Source organism: Chiloscyllium plagiosum, unplaced genomic scaffold (genome assembly GCF_037043375.1).
Source record: "Chiloscyllium plagiosum isolate Xiang-an unplaced genomic scaffold, Cpla_swu_hap1 HiC_scaffold_16, whole genome shotgun sequence".
NCBI classification, from domain to species: Eukaryota; Metazoa; Chordata; class Chondrichthyes; order Orectolobiformes; family Hemiscylliidae; genus Chiloscyllium; species Chiloscyllium plagiosum.
This window is the reverse complement of record NW_028270154.1, coordinates 83,516,192-83,533,331: the sequence shown is the minus strand read 5'-3', so window position 1 is coordinate 83,533,331 and position 17,140 is coordinate 83,516,192. Positions and strand designations below refer to the sequence as shown.

General features: G+C 44.7%; 1 protein-coding gene across 5 annotated transcripts in view; it reads left to right on the top strand.

Moving 5' to 3' along the window:
- LOC122556800 (regulator of G protein signaling 14-like) overlaps window positions 1-17,140 on the top strand; it is a 97,721-nt gene that overhangs the window by 45,748 nt on the left and 34,833 nt on the right. For 3 of the 5 annotated variants that reach the window (XM_043703997.2, XM_043703995.2, XM_087995477.1), the window contains 4 exons: window positions 5,028-5,120; window positions 9,219-9,362; window positions 12,965-13,132; window positions 14,225-14,369. In XM_043703997.2, the coding sequence (XP_043559932.1) occupies window positions 5,028-5,120; window positions 9,219-9,362; window positions 12,965-13,132; window positions 14,225-14,369 (550 nt within the window). The remainder of the gene's footprint in view (window positions 1-5,027; window positions 5,121-9,218; window positions 9,363-12,964; window positions 13,133-14,224; window positions 14,370-17,140) is intronic. The other 2 variants (XM_087995476.1, XM_043703996.2) reach the window with 1 other exon arrangement.

Genomic DNA, 17,140 nt, shown 5'->3' with positions numbered 1-17,140 from the left:
CTTCCTCCATCTTGTCCTCTTATCAGATTATCCTTAAAATCCACCTCAAAGCTCAACCCTTCCAATCTCTCTTGGCTCATTGTCTATTTTGCTTCATCGACTGTGATGTACTTTGGGGCAACCCTGAGTTAGTAAGAGTGTAATTCTATATGGGAAATTCCTCAATGTGAGAAATGGTTAATAATTTCAAGTTGTCAATGATGATGGGGAAGGATCATGGTGTAATTCTGAGACCTTTCTCATTACTGCTTAAAGGTGATGCTTTCTCAGAATTTGACATTGATGGGCAAGCCCTATTGTCCACCAGGAGAAAATTGATGTGTGCCATTTTTGGAGTGCAAGGAAGAATTGTGATTCAGTCAAGTGGCTTCTCCTTATTCACTCAGGGGATGTGGGAGTCGTTGACTGGGCCAACATTCATTCCCATCCTTAGCTGCCCTTGAGAAAGTGATGCTGAGCTGCTTTCTTGAACTGCTGCGTCCCATTCGGTGTAGGTACAGCCAGAGTGTTGATAGGGAGGAAGTTCCAAGATTTTGACCCAGCACCAACGAAGGAAAAATGATAAATTTCCAAACCTGGATGGTGAGTGACTTGGAAGGGAACTTGCAGGTGAATGGCGTTCCCATGTTTTTGCTGCCCTTGTTCTTCTGGATAGTAGTGGCCATGGGTTTGACAGGTGGTGTCTAAGGAGATGGAGTGAGTTTCCACAGTTTAGCTGGGTGTATCAGTGTGCATCAAACACGTCAGTGTGAGATTGGCCAGCCTGGGTGAAGAAGTTAGGGTTTCCTTCTAAAGTGGGAGAAAGTGAGGACTGCAGATGCTGGAGATTAGAGTCGAGAGTGTGGTGCTAGAAAAGCACAGCCGGTCAGGCAGCACCCGAGGAGCAGGAGAATCGATGTTTCGAACATCGCCTCCTGATAAACAGCTTATACCCAAAACGTCGATTCTCCTGCTCCTCAAATGCTGCCTGACCGGCTGTGCTTTGCCTGCACCACGTTTTTCGACGCTTTCATTCCAAAGTGTCATCCAAGAGTCACGTCAGACAGCATTATGGCCACTTTCATCATTTTTAAAACTGATTTCAATTTTGCACACTTCTCTGGTAGAGTTAGAACCCTTATGGTCAGAGATACAAGTCGAGTAAGCTAGCTCCTACAATACCACCATGCATGTTGGAGTAATTAACACAGGATCAGAAATACCCCGAGGTATTTTGCTGAGTACTCAAGAGTCGGATATAATATTCACATAAACCTCCACAAGAAGAGGTTTGCTCGCTTAAAGCAGTAACCATTCCATTTGTCTACTGAAGTGAGGTCTCTTGGTTTTTACCTTCTGTGGTAGATGGCATAAGAATGGACAGTATATATTTAAAACAAAAGTAGGATCGGATAAGGTACTGTTTTCTATAGAAAAGACAACCTTCGGGCATGAGCTGATGAAAGTCTTTCAAGTCATGAAGAAGTTTGATAAGTTAAAGAATGGAGAATATTTAATTTATTGTTAAGGGGGTGGGTCAAGGCGTGATGGGTGGTGGGCATGCCATGTATATCAGAGGCTAATAACAGGGCGCTGGTGCTCATTGTGGGCAAGGGGCTTCCATGGTTGTGTATGAGGCCCAGGAGTCCTGGCCAAGATCAGCTCTGAGGCTTATCGTCTCTGTCTCTGCTCCTGAAGAAAGTGAGCACTGCAGACGCTGGAGATCAGAGTCGAAGATTGCGGTGCTGGAAAAGCACAGCCGGTCAGGCAGCATCCGAGGAGCAGGAGACTCCAAGTTTCAGGCGTAAACCCTTCATCAGGAATGTGGCTTCTGAGCCATGGGGGCTGAGAGATAAATGGGAGGGGGGGTGGGGCTGCGGAGAAGGTAGCGGGGAACGTGATAGGTAGATGAAGGTGGAGGTGGAAGTGATAGGCCGGAGGGGAGGGTGGGGCGGATAGTTGGAAAGGAAGATGGACAGGTAGGGGCAGATGAAGAGGGCGGTGCCAAATTGAAACGTCTGGGATGAGGTGGGGGAAGGGTAAATAAGGAAACCGGTTAAATCCACATTGATCCTGTGTGGTTGGAGGGTTCTTCCTCCAGGTTTCCGGTGGCTAGAGTTTGGCGGTGGAGGAGGCCCAGGAGTTGCGTGGATGGGAGGGGGGAGTGGGCGCCACACTCTTTGACTCTGCTCCTAAAGACGCCAGAAACAAGGCAACAGAAATATGTGAGTAATGGTACACTCCAATGGGGCAATCCAGGTGAAAGAGTGGGTAGAGTACAGTGCCACAAAGAATAGTTGAGGTGAATGACAGATTACACCGTGAGGAAACGTCAATGAAGGGAGGAATGGATAAAAGCTATGTCAATGGGGTTGAATAAAGTAGAAGAGAAAAGGAACATTTCAAGCACCAGCTTTGATCAGATGGGCTGAATGGCTGGCATCTGCCCCCATTAACTCTATAGGAGGAATGCTATCTGTTTGGTTTGCTGAGAGTGTGGAACTGGGGTAAGTGCATGTGAACTGAGAGTACCCTGCCTTTTGTGAAGTTCTAGATCGATGGATACTGTGACTGACGGACTGCTCTTGCAATCCGAGAGGACATATCTGAGCCCTGACTGTATGTAGGTGGCAGGCTGGTCTTAATGTTGTGGTAAAGGATGGCTGCTGAGGATAGTGATCCCTTTTGAGGGGCTGCTGATTGTTCCCAGAAGGCCTTGGCTTTGAAGTTAGTATTTTGGAGTCTGAATTCGGAGATTTGACACTTCCAACTGCTGCCCGGCCGAAACACACTTGCTTTTTGGAACTAAGATTCCATAAATAAACTTGCTATAAATTGGAGGGAAATACAGCTAATGATCATGCATATGTGCAAGTCTAGACGGAAATGAAATTAGTCAGTGGTGATTCATTGCCATGTGACAGTGTCAAAGGTATTTTTTCTGTGGTCTGAAGTAATTTGTGTATTTGTGGAAATAACTTCTATACTGGGAATTGTACTGTTTTCTAGAACTTCTCACCTTTGTTTGAAATTCCCAAATGCATCTGACTAGGCAGCTAAACAGAAAGCAGCTTTGGACCAAGATATCATTGGGTGATGTGTGCTGGAAGCCTTGGAACAGCCTCAGCAGTGCACCTCTGTCCTTATATTCTAGCTCTCTTGAAATTATGCCAATATTGTATTTGCCTTCCTAACTCCCAAATGAACCTGCATGTTAACATAAAGAGAATATTGAGCGAGGACTCCCTTTGTGATTTAGATTTCTGAAGTCTTTCCCTATTTCCATAAGACCATAAGACATAGAAGTGGAAGTAAGGCCATTCGGCCCATCGAGTCCACTCCGCCATTCAATCATGGCTGATGAGCATTTCAACTCCACTTACCCGCATTCTCCCCATAGCCCTTAATTCCTTGTGACATCAAGAATTTATCAATCTCTGCCTTGAAGACATTTAGCGTCCCGGCCTCCACTGCACTGCGCGGCAATGAATTCCACAGGCCCACCACTCTCTGGCTGAAGAAATGTCTCCGCATTTCTGTTCTGAATTGACCCCCTCTAATTCTAAGGCTGTGTCCACGGGTCCTAGTCTCTTCACCTAACGGAAAAGATTTCCTAGCATCCACCCTTTCCAAGCCATGTATCATCTTGTAAGTTTCTATTAGATCTCCCCTTAACCTTCTAAACTCCAATGAATACAATCCCAGGATCCTCAGCCGTTCCTCGTATGTTAGACCTACCATTCCAGGGATCATCCGTGTGAATCTCCGCTGGACACGCTCCAGTGCCACTATGTCCTTCCTGAGGTGTGGGGACTAAAACTGGACACAGTACTCCAAATGGGGCCTAACCAGAGCTTTATAAAGTTGATATTTCTCTCATAGTCCACACTTCTATTTTTCCTTCCAAAGTGAATAACCTCACAGGTTTTGTCTTCTGCTTTGGGGAGAAAGTGGAGCCACATCATTTCTGGTCTGGCACAGAATGATTTCTGCCTTGGGACCCTCCAACCACACGGGATCAACCTGTGGATTTCACCAGTTTCCTCATATTCCCTCCTCCCACCTCATCCCAGATCCGAACTTCCAACTCGGTGCTGCCCTCTTGACCTGCCCAACCTGTCCATCTTCCTTCCCATCGATCCGCCCCACCCTCCCCTCCGACCTATCACTTCCACCCCCACCTTCATCTACCTATCGCAGGTGTCGACCATAAACCTCTCCTTCCTGGGAAGGCAAAAGCAATGGTAGCATTTGTTTTAACAGGGCTAGATGTAGAGCAGACATGTACTGTTGAGTCTGTCTGAGCTCTGGCCAGATTGTATTTGAAATATTGCAGTTTTGGGCCCTGTATCTAAGGAAAGACGTATAGGCACTGTAAAGAGGGTGAAGAGGAAGTTGAAAGGAATGATCCAAGGGATAAAGGACTTGTCATATGAGGGCAGCTGAGGACTCTACATCTGCCCACAATGGAGTTGGTGGGATAAGGAGTTCCTCATTGAAACATAAAGAATATAGAGAGGCCTGGACAGAGTGGATGTGGGGAAGGCATTTTGACTAGTAGGGAGGACTAGAACCCAAGGGCACAGCCTCGGAGTGAAGGGATGACCCTTTAGAACTGGGATGAGGAGCAATTTCTTCAACCAGTGGGTGGTGAACCTGTGGAGCTCGTTGCCACAGAAGGCTGTGGAGGCCAAGTCATTGAGCATCTTTAAGACAGAGGTAGATAGGTTCTTGATTGGTAAGGGGATGAAGGGTTACAGGGAGAAGGCAGGGGGAATGGGGTTGAGAAATATATCAGCCATGATTGAAAGGCAGAGATGTCTAGATGGGCTGAATGGCCGATTTGTTTCACATCGACCACACTCAGACTACATTATGCTGGCAGACTGTCGCTGAACTGAAATCAGTAGCTGTACTCATGCTGGTTCTATTTTTCAGGAGTGGGTAATGTTATATCAGTATGGTTGATGCCTGAGAGTGACATGCGTTAGTCTGACTAAGTGTACATTTGCTATCACGAGTGATTGTGTTGTCCCCTTTTCCCTTAGGAATTTTTAAAGAAGGAATTCAGTGCTGAAAACATATTGTTTTGGCAAGCCTGTGAACGCTTTCAGCAGATCCCAGCAGATGACTTGGACCAAGTAAGTGCTGATTGATTTTATTTCCTATGTGTGCATTTTGTGCATCTCCACAATGTTCTCCTGTCTTCCGGAAGGCACGGGCAGAGGGCGGGGGGGGGGTAATGTTTTAGATTAGATTACTTACAGTGTGGAAACAGGCCCTTCGGCCCAACAAGTCCACACCGACCCGCCGAAGCGCAACCCACCCAGACCCATTCCCCTACATTTACCCCTTCACCTAAAGCTATGGGCAATTCACCTAACCTGCACATTTTTGGATTGTGGGTGGAAACCGGAGCACCCAGAGGAAACCCATGCAGACACGGGGAGAATGTGCAAACTCCACACAAAGTCGCCTGAGGCAGGAATTGAACCCCGGTCTCTGGCGCTGTGAGGCAGCAGTGCCAACTGCTGTGCCACCCACGAATGGTTGATGCCTGCTGATTGCCTGCCTGTAGTCTTCCCAAATAAACACTGATCTTGTCTAAGAGTGGACAACAAGAAAAGCAAATTCTCTGCCTGACCCATGCCAAGGGACCCTCAATGAGGTGGGACATTCAGCTCCCATGTGTGCAGTCACGTCTTCCAAATACCCTAACCCTGGAATTGGGAGGTACTGAAACACTTTGGAATGAGTAATGACGCTACATACAGCAATGCCCAGTTCCAGTTGACATAGAAAGGAAAGAACATAGGAAGCAGCAGATGGGACGGCATGGTGGCTCAGTGGTTAGCACTGCTGCCTTGCAGAGTCTGGGTCCTGGGTTCAATTCCAGCCTTGGGCACCTGCCTGTGTGGAGCTTGTACATTCTCTGTGTGGGTTTTCTCTGGGTGCTCTGGTTTCTTCCCACAGTTCAGAGATGTGCAGGTTTGGTTATGCTAAATTGCCCCATAGTTTTCAAGGATATATGGACTAGACATGGGAATTAGGGGCATGGCCCTAGGTAGAATGCTCTTTCGAGGGTCAGGATGGACAGTATGGCCTATTTCCACACTGTAGTGATTCTATAAAAAACAACAAAAGCTCTGTCTCGTGTGTGTCCTATTATTGCTGAGATCAATATGATACAAGGGTAATGATAATCACATTCTTGAAGAAGGACTCATGCCCGAAACATCGATTCTCCTGCTCCTTGGATGCTGCCTGACCTGCTGCGCTTTTCCAGCAACACATTTTCAGCTCTGATCTACAGCATCTGCAGTCCTCACTTTCTCCTCCTTAATGATAATCACTCTCCATCCATTAGTCAACAACAGACTGAAGAAGAAGCTAAAGTGGTGGAGAGCTTCGGCATCCATAGGGCAAAGGTCACATTTTCCCACTTAAGGAGGCAATATTTAGGACATTTCGAATTACTCACATTCTGTACCACAGAAAGCTGTTTTCTGAAAGAAATCTTGAGTATTGTTGACAAAAGCCACACTATTAAAGGTATTCATTTTGCACTCAACAGGACAGATGCGAGAATACCAATTTACAAAGTGGACAACAGTTTTTATGTTGCATGAGAAAAGGGTGCTGATTTATTGGCAAGTGGACTTGGATCTATTGAATAATTGCGATGAAAATAACACCAGGGAAAACTATTTCCGCTATATTTGCAGTTAATTGAAAAAGATACGATTGTTTGTCATGTTTTCCCTGCCTGGTGGCATTAAAGGATGCTGGCATCTGATTGGTCTTCTGCTGCTAGGTAGTCAATTATTGGGCAGGCCTAATAGTAGTCACCTAAGTGCCTAAAGGACCATTGTTTGCTTGGGCCTTGCTTTTTCAGTGAATTGCACGGTAACATCCAGTCTTTCCAACTTTACAAATTGATTGGCCTCTGGAAATATTTGAAAGCAAGTATACGAAGGGGAAACAACAGAAAATATCAAACATCATGTCCATTGTCATAATATTTAGATGGGTGTTTAGACGTGATCTGCTCCAAATTTGTCATAAACCTCGAGAGGGAAGGAGTGGAATAAAATCCAATGCTGTGGTTTGATCGTTAAGTTGCACCCTGTCCAGGATAACGGTGCATTTTTTGTGACAACGGGAGAGAAAGTCTGTTGCAGTGGGTTTTTTATTATTTGTTCACGAGATGTGATTACTGCTGGCAATGCCAAGTACTGGTGAGCTTCCTTCTTGACAGCAGAAATCCTTCTTGAGATGCCCACCGTGTTGTTAAGGAGGGAGTTGCAGGATTTTGACTCAGTGACGGTGAAGGAAGAGTGGTATTTCTAAACATCAGGATGTATCTGCTGGTGGTAGAGGTCACAGGTTTGGAAGGTACTGTCAGAGGAGGCTGGGTGAATTACTGCAGTGCACTCGGTAGATGCAGTGTGCATCGGCGGGTGACGGCAGTGAATGTTGAATGAAGGCTGAAGGTGGTGGATGTGCTGCCAATTCAGCAGCTGTATTGGATGATGTCACTTGAGTGTTGTTGCAGCTATACTCACATAGCTAATAGTTCTGAAATAGTTAACTGAATTTACATTGGTCCCACCTAACCTGATGATGTCACCGTCTTGTTGAGGAGACAGGGAGTTTGCAATAGCCTTCATTTTGAGCAAATATATTCTGTCCAGCTCCTAGGAGTCCTTACTATTAATGCCTGACTGGTAATGTGAGCTGTACTTATTACTGCCATGCACCAAACTAATTTATTAATTCCGCCAAGTTTTTCTGCTATATAGACCAGTGATCTCTCCCATACCACTGATAATGAGACAGGCGTGAGACACAGTACAGTCAACACAGGCAAGGGAACTAGCTCAAACACAATGTGGGGCAGCTGGTGTTGGACTGGGGTGGACGAAATCACACAACACCAGGTTATAGTCCAACAGGTTTATTTGGAAGCACTAGCTTTCGGAGCGCAGCTCCTTTGTCAGGTAGTTCACAACCCACAACTCCCTCCCTAACAACATGGTGAACCACCTGGTGAAGAAGCAGCACTCCGAGAGCTAGTGCTTCCAGATAAACCTGTTGGACTATAACCTGGTGTTGTGTGATTTTTAACTACCTCATCCAACCTGTTTCCTAGGTCACATACAGCAGAGTCGGAAGCTACCATAAAGTGCCAGCAATCGGGGTGATCACAGACAGCAACTTGACTTCCAGAGTCACAGTCAGACTCGTTCTTTTCTCTTTTACCATCCACCTGTGACTAGCCTCGAGAGCAGGAGCTCTCTCTGTCTTTGCCATCCTCCATGCCAATGCAGTGACTCCTTTGATAGCAACCAATTGAGTAACATGGGGTTCGACCTGGAGTCTTCGAATGAAATGAAAACAGACCGACTTACGCTTCTCCAGAACAAGGTGTCCTGAAATGCTTCACAAGTACCGTGCTTCCGAAATGTCATCATTGCTGGGAAAGTTAGAAACCTGGTCATCTATTTGCATGAAGCAAGGTTCCACAAACCACAGTGGAATGAATGAGCAGATCATCATCTCCTTTTTCACTGTTTGTTGAGGGATAGTTCCCGGTTAGAACACCAGGGAGAATAATGTGGAGGTGCCAGTGTTGGACTGGGGTGGACAAAGTTTAAAAAATCACACAACATCCGATTATAGTCCAACAGGTTTATTTGGAAGTACAAGCTTTCGGAGCAACGCTCCTTCATCGGGTAGCTAGCTGTTGGACTACAACCTGGTATTGTGATTTTCAACTTTGACCAGGGAGAATGACATTGCTATAATGACAAAAAAAAATTAATGTGGTTCTTCAGATGCTGGTAGAAAAAGGGTTAAGATCAGCAATGCAAGACATAGGCATTTCAGATCCTGACAACCAATGGTGGGAGTGTTATGGGTTGGGGATGGAAGTTGGGGTGGAGGGGTAGTGGGGGGCTGATGTAAAGTTGAAAATACAAGGTCATAATTATAGCGTTTATATAAAAGATTATAACGTTACAACAGATATGATGGAGTGGAAGAAATTGGGAGATTGTTACTTTCATGAAGAGTGTGAAGAAATATAGTCAAGGTAGCTGTGAGAGTAGGTGTGATTATTGAAGATATATCAATATCATCTATGTGCAATGCTTTTTGATATGCCTCCCTGTTACTGCGGTGTAATTCCCACATGAGGTGAATGGTGCTTTGACCAATCTCTCTTTTTTTTTGTTAAGCTCTCAAAAATTGCCAGTGAGATCTACAGAACATATCTGTCCAGCAACTCACTCAGTCCCATCAACATCGATAAGCAGGCACAACTGGAGGAGGATGTTCTCAATGATCCGACATCGGATATGTTCAAAGCACAACAGCTTCAGGTACCCTGTTCCAGTCTTTGTCCCATTCCATCTCACATCTCATGACCATGCTAAATTGTTAAGTTATCTCTACTATCAGTTCCCAGCAATATCTGCAAGAAGAGTTTAAGTCAGAGACCTACACTGAACTCTTGGCCCAGTAGTTTGGAAGGAAAGCGCTGACAGTGACACAAGGAATCTGAAAAGGGATATAGACAAGTTGAGCAAATGGGTTACAATTTGGCAGATGGGATATAACGTGGGAATGTGTGAGGTTACACACTTTGGCAGGAAGAATAGAGGAGCTGGATATTATTTAGATGGAGAAAGACTGAAGAAAGATACAAGACAAAGGGATTTGAGAGACCTTGTGCATAAATGACAAAAAGCTAGCCTCCAAAATCAAATGGTGGGCAAATGGGATGTCGGCTTTTATTTTAAAGAGAACAGAAATTAAAAATAGGGTACTTTTGAAAACTGTAAAAGACACCAGTCAGAATATTATTTTGGACTCATTTGTTAAGGAAAGATTATACTGACATTGGAGGCAGTCCGGAGAAGATCCATTTGGTTGATTGGTGTCTAAAGGGATTGTCGTTTTATCTTTATCACCCAGAAGAGTTATCATAAATAATTAATGAGGACAGATTGAATGGGTTGGCCCTGTGCTCCTTGGCGTTTAGAAAAGTGGAGGGCAACTTTATTGAAACAAACAAGATTCTCAGGAGGCTTGACAAGGTAGATGCAGAGAGGCTGTTTCCTATTGGAAGAATCTAGGACTGGAGGGCATCATTTCAGAGGGGTCGGGCATTTGAGACAGAGATGAAGAGGAATTTCTTTTCTCAAAAGGTAATCCATCTTGTGGAACATTTCACCCCAAAAGGCTGCCCAGGCTTGGTCAGTAAGTATATTCAAAGCTGAAAGAGACAGATTTTACTCAGCAAGGGAATCAAGGGTCATGGGTAATGACAGAAAAGTAGAGTTGAGGACTATCAGATGAACCAAAACGATGTCCTTGATTTTGACTTGGCAAGGCTTTCCTGTTTTATACTCATTTCCCTTTGAAATAATGATCAACATTGCATTTGTGATTCAGGCTTCTTCAGAGATCTATCTGATTAGTCGCATCCTTCTGGCCGTTCCACAGATAGGTGAAATTTTTTTGTTCAAAGATTCATCAAAGGGAACAATTTGAAAGTTTTAATTGAATCTGTTTCAAGTGCCTTTTCAGACAGTGGGTCATGTATCCCTTTCTTCATTGTACCTGTTTCTAACTCGAATTATCATAAAATTCTATTTTTTAGGATCATAGAATCCCTACAGCATGCAAACAGGCCCTTCGGCCCAACAAGTCCAAACCAACCCTCTGAAGAGCAACCCACCCACACCCCATATTTGCCCCTGACTAATGCACCTAACCTACACATCCCTGAACACTATGGGCAATTTAGCATGGCCAATTCAAGTAACCTGCACATCTTTGGATTGTGGGAGGAAACCGGAGTACCTGGAGGAAACCCACGCAGACACGGGGAGAATGTGCAAACTCCACATAGACAGTCGCCCGAGGCTGGAATTGAACCTGGGTTTCAGGCACTGTGAGGCAGCAGTGCTAACCACCGAGCCACCGTGCCGCCCCTGTGTGTTCTTAGGAAGGCAGCACCATCAGCAAAATTTCTGACACTGGATACAGTTTTTTCCCTTGTTTAGTCCATAAAAATCCAATGATTTTCTGTCCAATCTCTTCCTAACCTTCTCTAACAACAGCCTTCCTCCTCTGTTACTTCTCTATAACTATGATATCCCACAGCACCTGGAATTTAAAGTAATGTTCTTGCTAAAAGCCAAACGAGTGTTTAGCAAACAGTTAAGGATAACATCCTCACTTTTGGACTTTATGTCACTATTATTAACAAAACCCAAGATCCGGAATGTTTTGTTTTGAAACAGCCTGCTCAATGTCTCCTCATTGTTGAAGGATTTGGCACACACCCTCATAAGTCCTTGTCTTCCTGCACTCTCTTTCAGATTGTATCATTTAGCTTTTATCGCCTCTCCTCGTTCCTGCTGTAAAGATGTATTACTTTACACTTACCTAATTTAAGTTTCCTTTGCCCTGTGGCTGTCCATTTCATCAATTAAAGTTTTCCTAAAGTTTACTAGCCTCCACAATGTTTGCTACATTACTGAGTTCCATCCCATCTGCCAACTGTAAAATTAGTCACTGTATCTCCAAGCAGTTGTCTTATACTGACTTCTGGGAATATTTTGTATTTCACTGCAACCCATTAAAAACAACCTTTCACCACTGCTCTTCACTTGCAGTCTCCCTCTGCTCATTTCCCATGTATGGAGAAAGTGAGGACTGCAGATGTGGAGATCAGAGTCGAGAGTGTGATGCTGGAAAAGCACAGCAGGTCAGGAAGCATCTGGGGAGCAGGAGAGTCGACGTTTCAGGCATAAGCCCTCATCATTCCTGATGAAATGCTTATGTCCGAAACGTCGATTCTCCTGCTCGTCAGATGCTGCTTGACCTGCTGTGCTTTTCCAGCGCCACACTTTTTTGACTCATTTCCTGTATATGTTGGCAATGTCCTGTTAGTCCTGCGCAGTTTATCTTTACTCTTAGGGTGGCTGCACAGCAATTCATCAAAGGTGTTCCAAAGGTCTATATGCATGACTTCAGTCATGTCATCCTCATTAATGTTCACCATCACTCCATCAGTGAACTGAACTTAATCTAATACATTTCTTTCAGGAGCAGCCCTATGCTGATTTTTGTCCATGGTTTCCCTAAGAGCCAATCCCAAACATTGACCCCTCTAAAAGTTTCCTCACTACTGACAGTCAGTTGAATAGCCTGAGCTTATCCCATTCACCTTTCTTAAACATGGATGTAACATTGTAGTCACCTAATCCTCTGTCATAATCCTACTGAAAGAAGATTGGTAGATTGAGGGCAGACTCTCTGCAATTCCTGTCCTTAATTCCCTCATAGAATCCCTATAGTGTGGAAGCAGGCCATTCAGCCCATCAAATACACACCAACCCTTTGAAGGGCATCCCACCCTACATTTCTGATGGCTTATCCACCTCACCTGCACATCCCATGATACTATTGGCAATGTAGCATGGCCAATCCATCAAACCTGCACATCCTTCGACTGTGGAAGGGAACTAGAGCACCCGGAGGAAACCCACACAGACACGGGGAGAATGTGCAAACTCCACACAGACAGTCGCCCAAGGCTGGGATTGTACCCAGGTTCCCGGCAATGCTAACCACTGAGCCACTGTAACTCGGCAACTTAGAGGGCACCCCAAAGCTGCACAGAGGGACTTTTGACTACTACCAACATTGTACGTCTGTCCTCCCACTGAGTCATGTTCCACTTCCCCACTTCATTGGCCATTATCACAAAATTCCTTTCATCTTTGTGTAATGTCCCTGGGAAGTGTTCTTCACTATCACCTTCCCAACATTTGATGGTCTCTAGTGTACTAGGCATTATATACAGTAATAATAACAACAATATCTGTAACATGATAGCTCCTGTACTGTTCTTTAACTGTTAAATTGGATTATGGATCTGGCAAATTTTATCATATTTCCATCTCTGCAGATCTTCAACCTGATGAAATTTGACAGCTACACTCGTTTTGTGAAGTCCCCCCTTTATCAACAGTGTGTGTTGGCAGAGGTGGAGGGCAAACCACTTCCTGGTGATACCTCACAGGAATTGGAACACAGTCATGATAAGGAGAGTGCCAGCCTCTGTGATGCCAAGAAGGTAAGACTTAATTCTAACATGGGATGATGGAGAATCTGATGGAATGGCATGGTGGCTTAGTGGTTAGCACTGCTGCCTCACAGCGCCAGGGACCTGGGTTCGATTTCACCCTCGGTTGACTGTCTCTGTGGAGTTTGCGTGTTCTCCCTGTTGCTGCATGGATTTCGTCCGGGTGCTCCAGTTTCCTCCCACAGTCCAAAGATGTGCAGGTTAGGGCGGATTGGCCATGGGAAATTGCCCATAGTGCTCAGGAATGTGCAGCCCAGGTAGATTTGATGCGAAATGCAGAATTGTAGGGTGGGTCTTGGTGGGATACTCTTTGGAGACTTGATGGGCCAAATGGGCGAAAATGAGGACTGCAGGTGCTGGAGATTAGAGTGGTGCTGGAAAAGCACAGCAAGCCAAGCAGCATCCGAGGAGTAGGAAAATCGACGTTTCGGGCAAAAGCCCTTCATCAGGAATGAAGGGCTTTTGCCTGAAACGTCGATTTTGATGGACCAAGTGGCCTGCTTCTCTCCATATGAATTCTTTTATAAATTGGAACTCTTAAACTCTCCAACACTGTGCACAACTTGAGGGCACAACAGTCCACATTTAAAATCATTTACCTTTCGGACCAGAAGTTAGTTGGCAATTATTAACAGTCACTGAGATGCAAACAGGGTACTTATACTTTCAGTATATCGATTTATCTTTCTAGTGGTGAGTTTAATGGGGAAGTAATGTGCAAATCCTAAAACCTCATCAAGTGTGGGAATCTATTAAGGACAAGATGCTACTTTGGATGGAGACAGCTGTGCTGAGATTGGGTGAATCTTAGGAAACTGCCTTTAGGCACATTATTTCTTCCTCGAATTTTTCACAGATGCTCTTTCAGCCAATTGAGCAATTTTATTGGACCTTTCATTGCTTATTATTTGGTGGACAAGTGATTTATTTTGTCCTCACTATGGGTAGCTGGCTTACTTGGACAGTAACAATAGGTCTGCTCACAGTCTCAGCTAAATCTGACTCACACGGCATGCTGAACCAAACATGCGTTTTGAGAGAGCAAGCGATAACCATAATTGCTAATCCATAATTGTCCTGTAGCAGAAGAAGAAGCTGAAGCCAGGAAAGTCATTCAGTGGTTTGCCACAGAACGGCTATGATGGGAAAAGCGGAAGCCCGGAGAAACAGATCCGGAGGAGTAAGAGCAAACTAAGTCGGAAGAAAGATAAAAGAGACTCTTTTGGAGGTAAGGCACTGGCTTACTTGCTCAAACCATTTGCAACTAGGCAATTAACTGGATGTAACATAGTGTAGTATAACATAATGGGTTGTAATGCAAGGTAAAAGGTTGCAATGAATTCTAGGGAAGGTCAATCTGATGTGAAGGTCTGCAATGCAATTTCTCCAATGGGGGAGCAATACAAAGTTATAGATTGGTGTAGGTACAAAGATATTGTCTCATTGTTTAACAAATCCTGTTTTAGGGTAAATTACCCCCATTCCAAACATGGGGGAGGAACATGAACTTCTGACTTTCAGTTAGAGGGATGTGGGGGTAGTGTGGAAAATGGCATTGATGTTAATGATCCGCCATAATCATTATGTGTGCTTGTTTTTCCAAGTTTGTGTCTCCTTCTTCCATCCTGTACATGGAAGCTCTGTATTGGGTGACAGTTGCACAAGCACAAGCTGCCCTTAATACCTCACCCAGATTAGCCTTCGAGTAAATATTGTGAAGCTAATTAGTTACTGAAACTAAAGCATCCTAACAAAGGAACATGGGAAAAGGAATAGGCCAATTTGGACCTTCAAGTTTCCTGTGTCAGACCAGATCATCACTGATCATTAACGTCAATGCCATTTTCCCACCTTCTCCTCACGTCCCACTAATTGGAAATTTATCAATCTCTGCCTTGAACATGCTCAGTGATGGAGATTCCACAGCCTCTGGGACTGAAAACTCCAGAGAATGATCAACTTCAGGGTGAAGAAATTGTTCCTCATCTTGGTTCGAAGTGGCTGAGCTCCTATTCTGAGAGGATGTTCCCTTCTAGTAGACCACTACTCCATCCCTCCCTAAACCAGCATTGTTTCCTCATCTGCCCTGTCATGCCCTTCAAGAATTTTAATTATTTCAAAGGGATCACCTCTCATTCTGTGAAACTGTGGAGAATCCAGGCACAGTCTCCTCATTCTTTCCTCATAGTACAGTCCCACCCTTCCAGGACTCATTCTGGTGAACCTCTGCTGCACTCCCTCAATGTCAGGATATCCTTCCTTCAGTAAAAGGCACCAAGACTGCAGACAATACTCTGTGGGGGACAGTCTCACCAAGGTCCAAGTTGAATGACTGTATGGAGTTTGCTCATTCTCCCCGTGTCTGCGTGGGTTTCCTCCGGGTGCTCTGGTTTCCTCCCACAGTCAAAAAATGTGCAGGTTAGGTGAATTGGCCATGCTAAATTGCCCATAGTGTTAGGTGAAGGGGTAAATGTAGGGGAATGGGTCTGGGTGGGTTGCGCTTCGGCGAGTCGGTGTGGACTTGTTGGGCCGAAGGGCCTGTTTTCACACTGTAAGTAATCTAATCTAATATAAAAAAAAAGACATCTCTACACCTGCACTTAAATGCTCTTGCAGTAAAGATTAAAATACCATTTGACTTCTTTACTCCTTGTGGCTGGGTCATAAGCCTGTAACTATCTACTGTGGTGGGTAAATCACCACAAGTTACCTTTAATTCAGCCACTTATTAAGAAATCTCACAGACAGAGGGGAATAAAGAAAAGGGAACCGGAGGGGCAACTATTTTGCACAGAGGGTGGTGCGCATATGGAATGAGCTACCAGCGGATATGGTTGAGGCGGTTACAGTAACAACATTTGAAAGCCATTTGGACAACTACATGGATAGGAAAGGTTTAGAAGGATATGGGCCAAGTGCAGGGAAATGGGGTTAGCCTGGATGGAGACTTTGGTTGGCATGGACCAGTTTGGGCTAAAGGGCCTGTCTCTGTGCTGTAGGACTCCATCACTGTGTGGTAATTGTTCAAACGTTGTTGCATGTAGCAATCAAAATAAGATCCCTCAAGTAAGTAAATTAGACCACACAACCTAACTTGGCTCGTACCCAATTAATGATAGAATTTAGCAAAAGTTGTAACTAATAGTGTCTGTCTCTGGAAGTGTCCAGGGTTGGAACTTTTTGCAGTGCTGTCCTTCAAAGCTTTGCTAATGCGGGGTGTTCTGGTGTTGAATTCTTCTGCAGATATTCACCCTTCCTACGATGTGGTATTATTGATGATTCTTTAGATTCATCTAAATTATTGACTACTTCTCTGAAACCAAGTCTACAGCTTGTCTTCTTAGCAGAAGTATGGGCGGATGTTCTGGTACTTAACAGGGTTCAAAAAAGATTTACTTGGATGTTGCCAGGGTTGGAGGGTTTGAGCTATAGGGAGAGGCTGAACAGGCTGGGGCTGTTTTCCCTGGAGCGTCGGAGGCTGAGGGGTGATCTTATAGAGGTTTATAAAATCATGAGGGGCATGGATAGGGTAAATAGACCAGGTCTTTTTCCTTGGGGTGGGTGAGTCCAGAACTAGAGGGCATAGGTTTAGGGAGAGAGGGGAAAGATATAAAAGGGACCTACCGGGCAGCGTTTTCACACAGAGGGTGGTGTGTGTATGGAATGAGCTGCCAGAGGAAGTGGTGGAGGCTGGTACAATTGCAACATTTAAAAGGCATATGGATGGGTTTATGAATAGGAAGGGATATGGGCCAAGTGCTGGCAAAAGAGACTAGATTAATTTAGTATATCTAGTCAGCATGAACGAGTTGGACCGAAGGGTCTGTTTCTATGCTGTACATCTCCATGACTCTAAGTAGTTTCTCTTGTTCCTTGTTGCATTTGGCATTGACTATGTGTTTGAAGACACTACTGTCCTGTGATTAACTCCTTCACTTCTTCTGCAGGGCAATCAAGTGGCATGAGACAACCATTCATCAAGAATTGATAACACAGTTT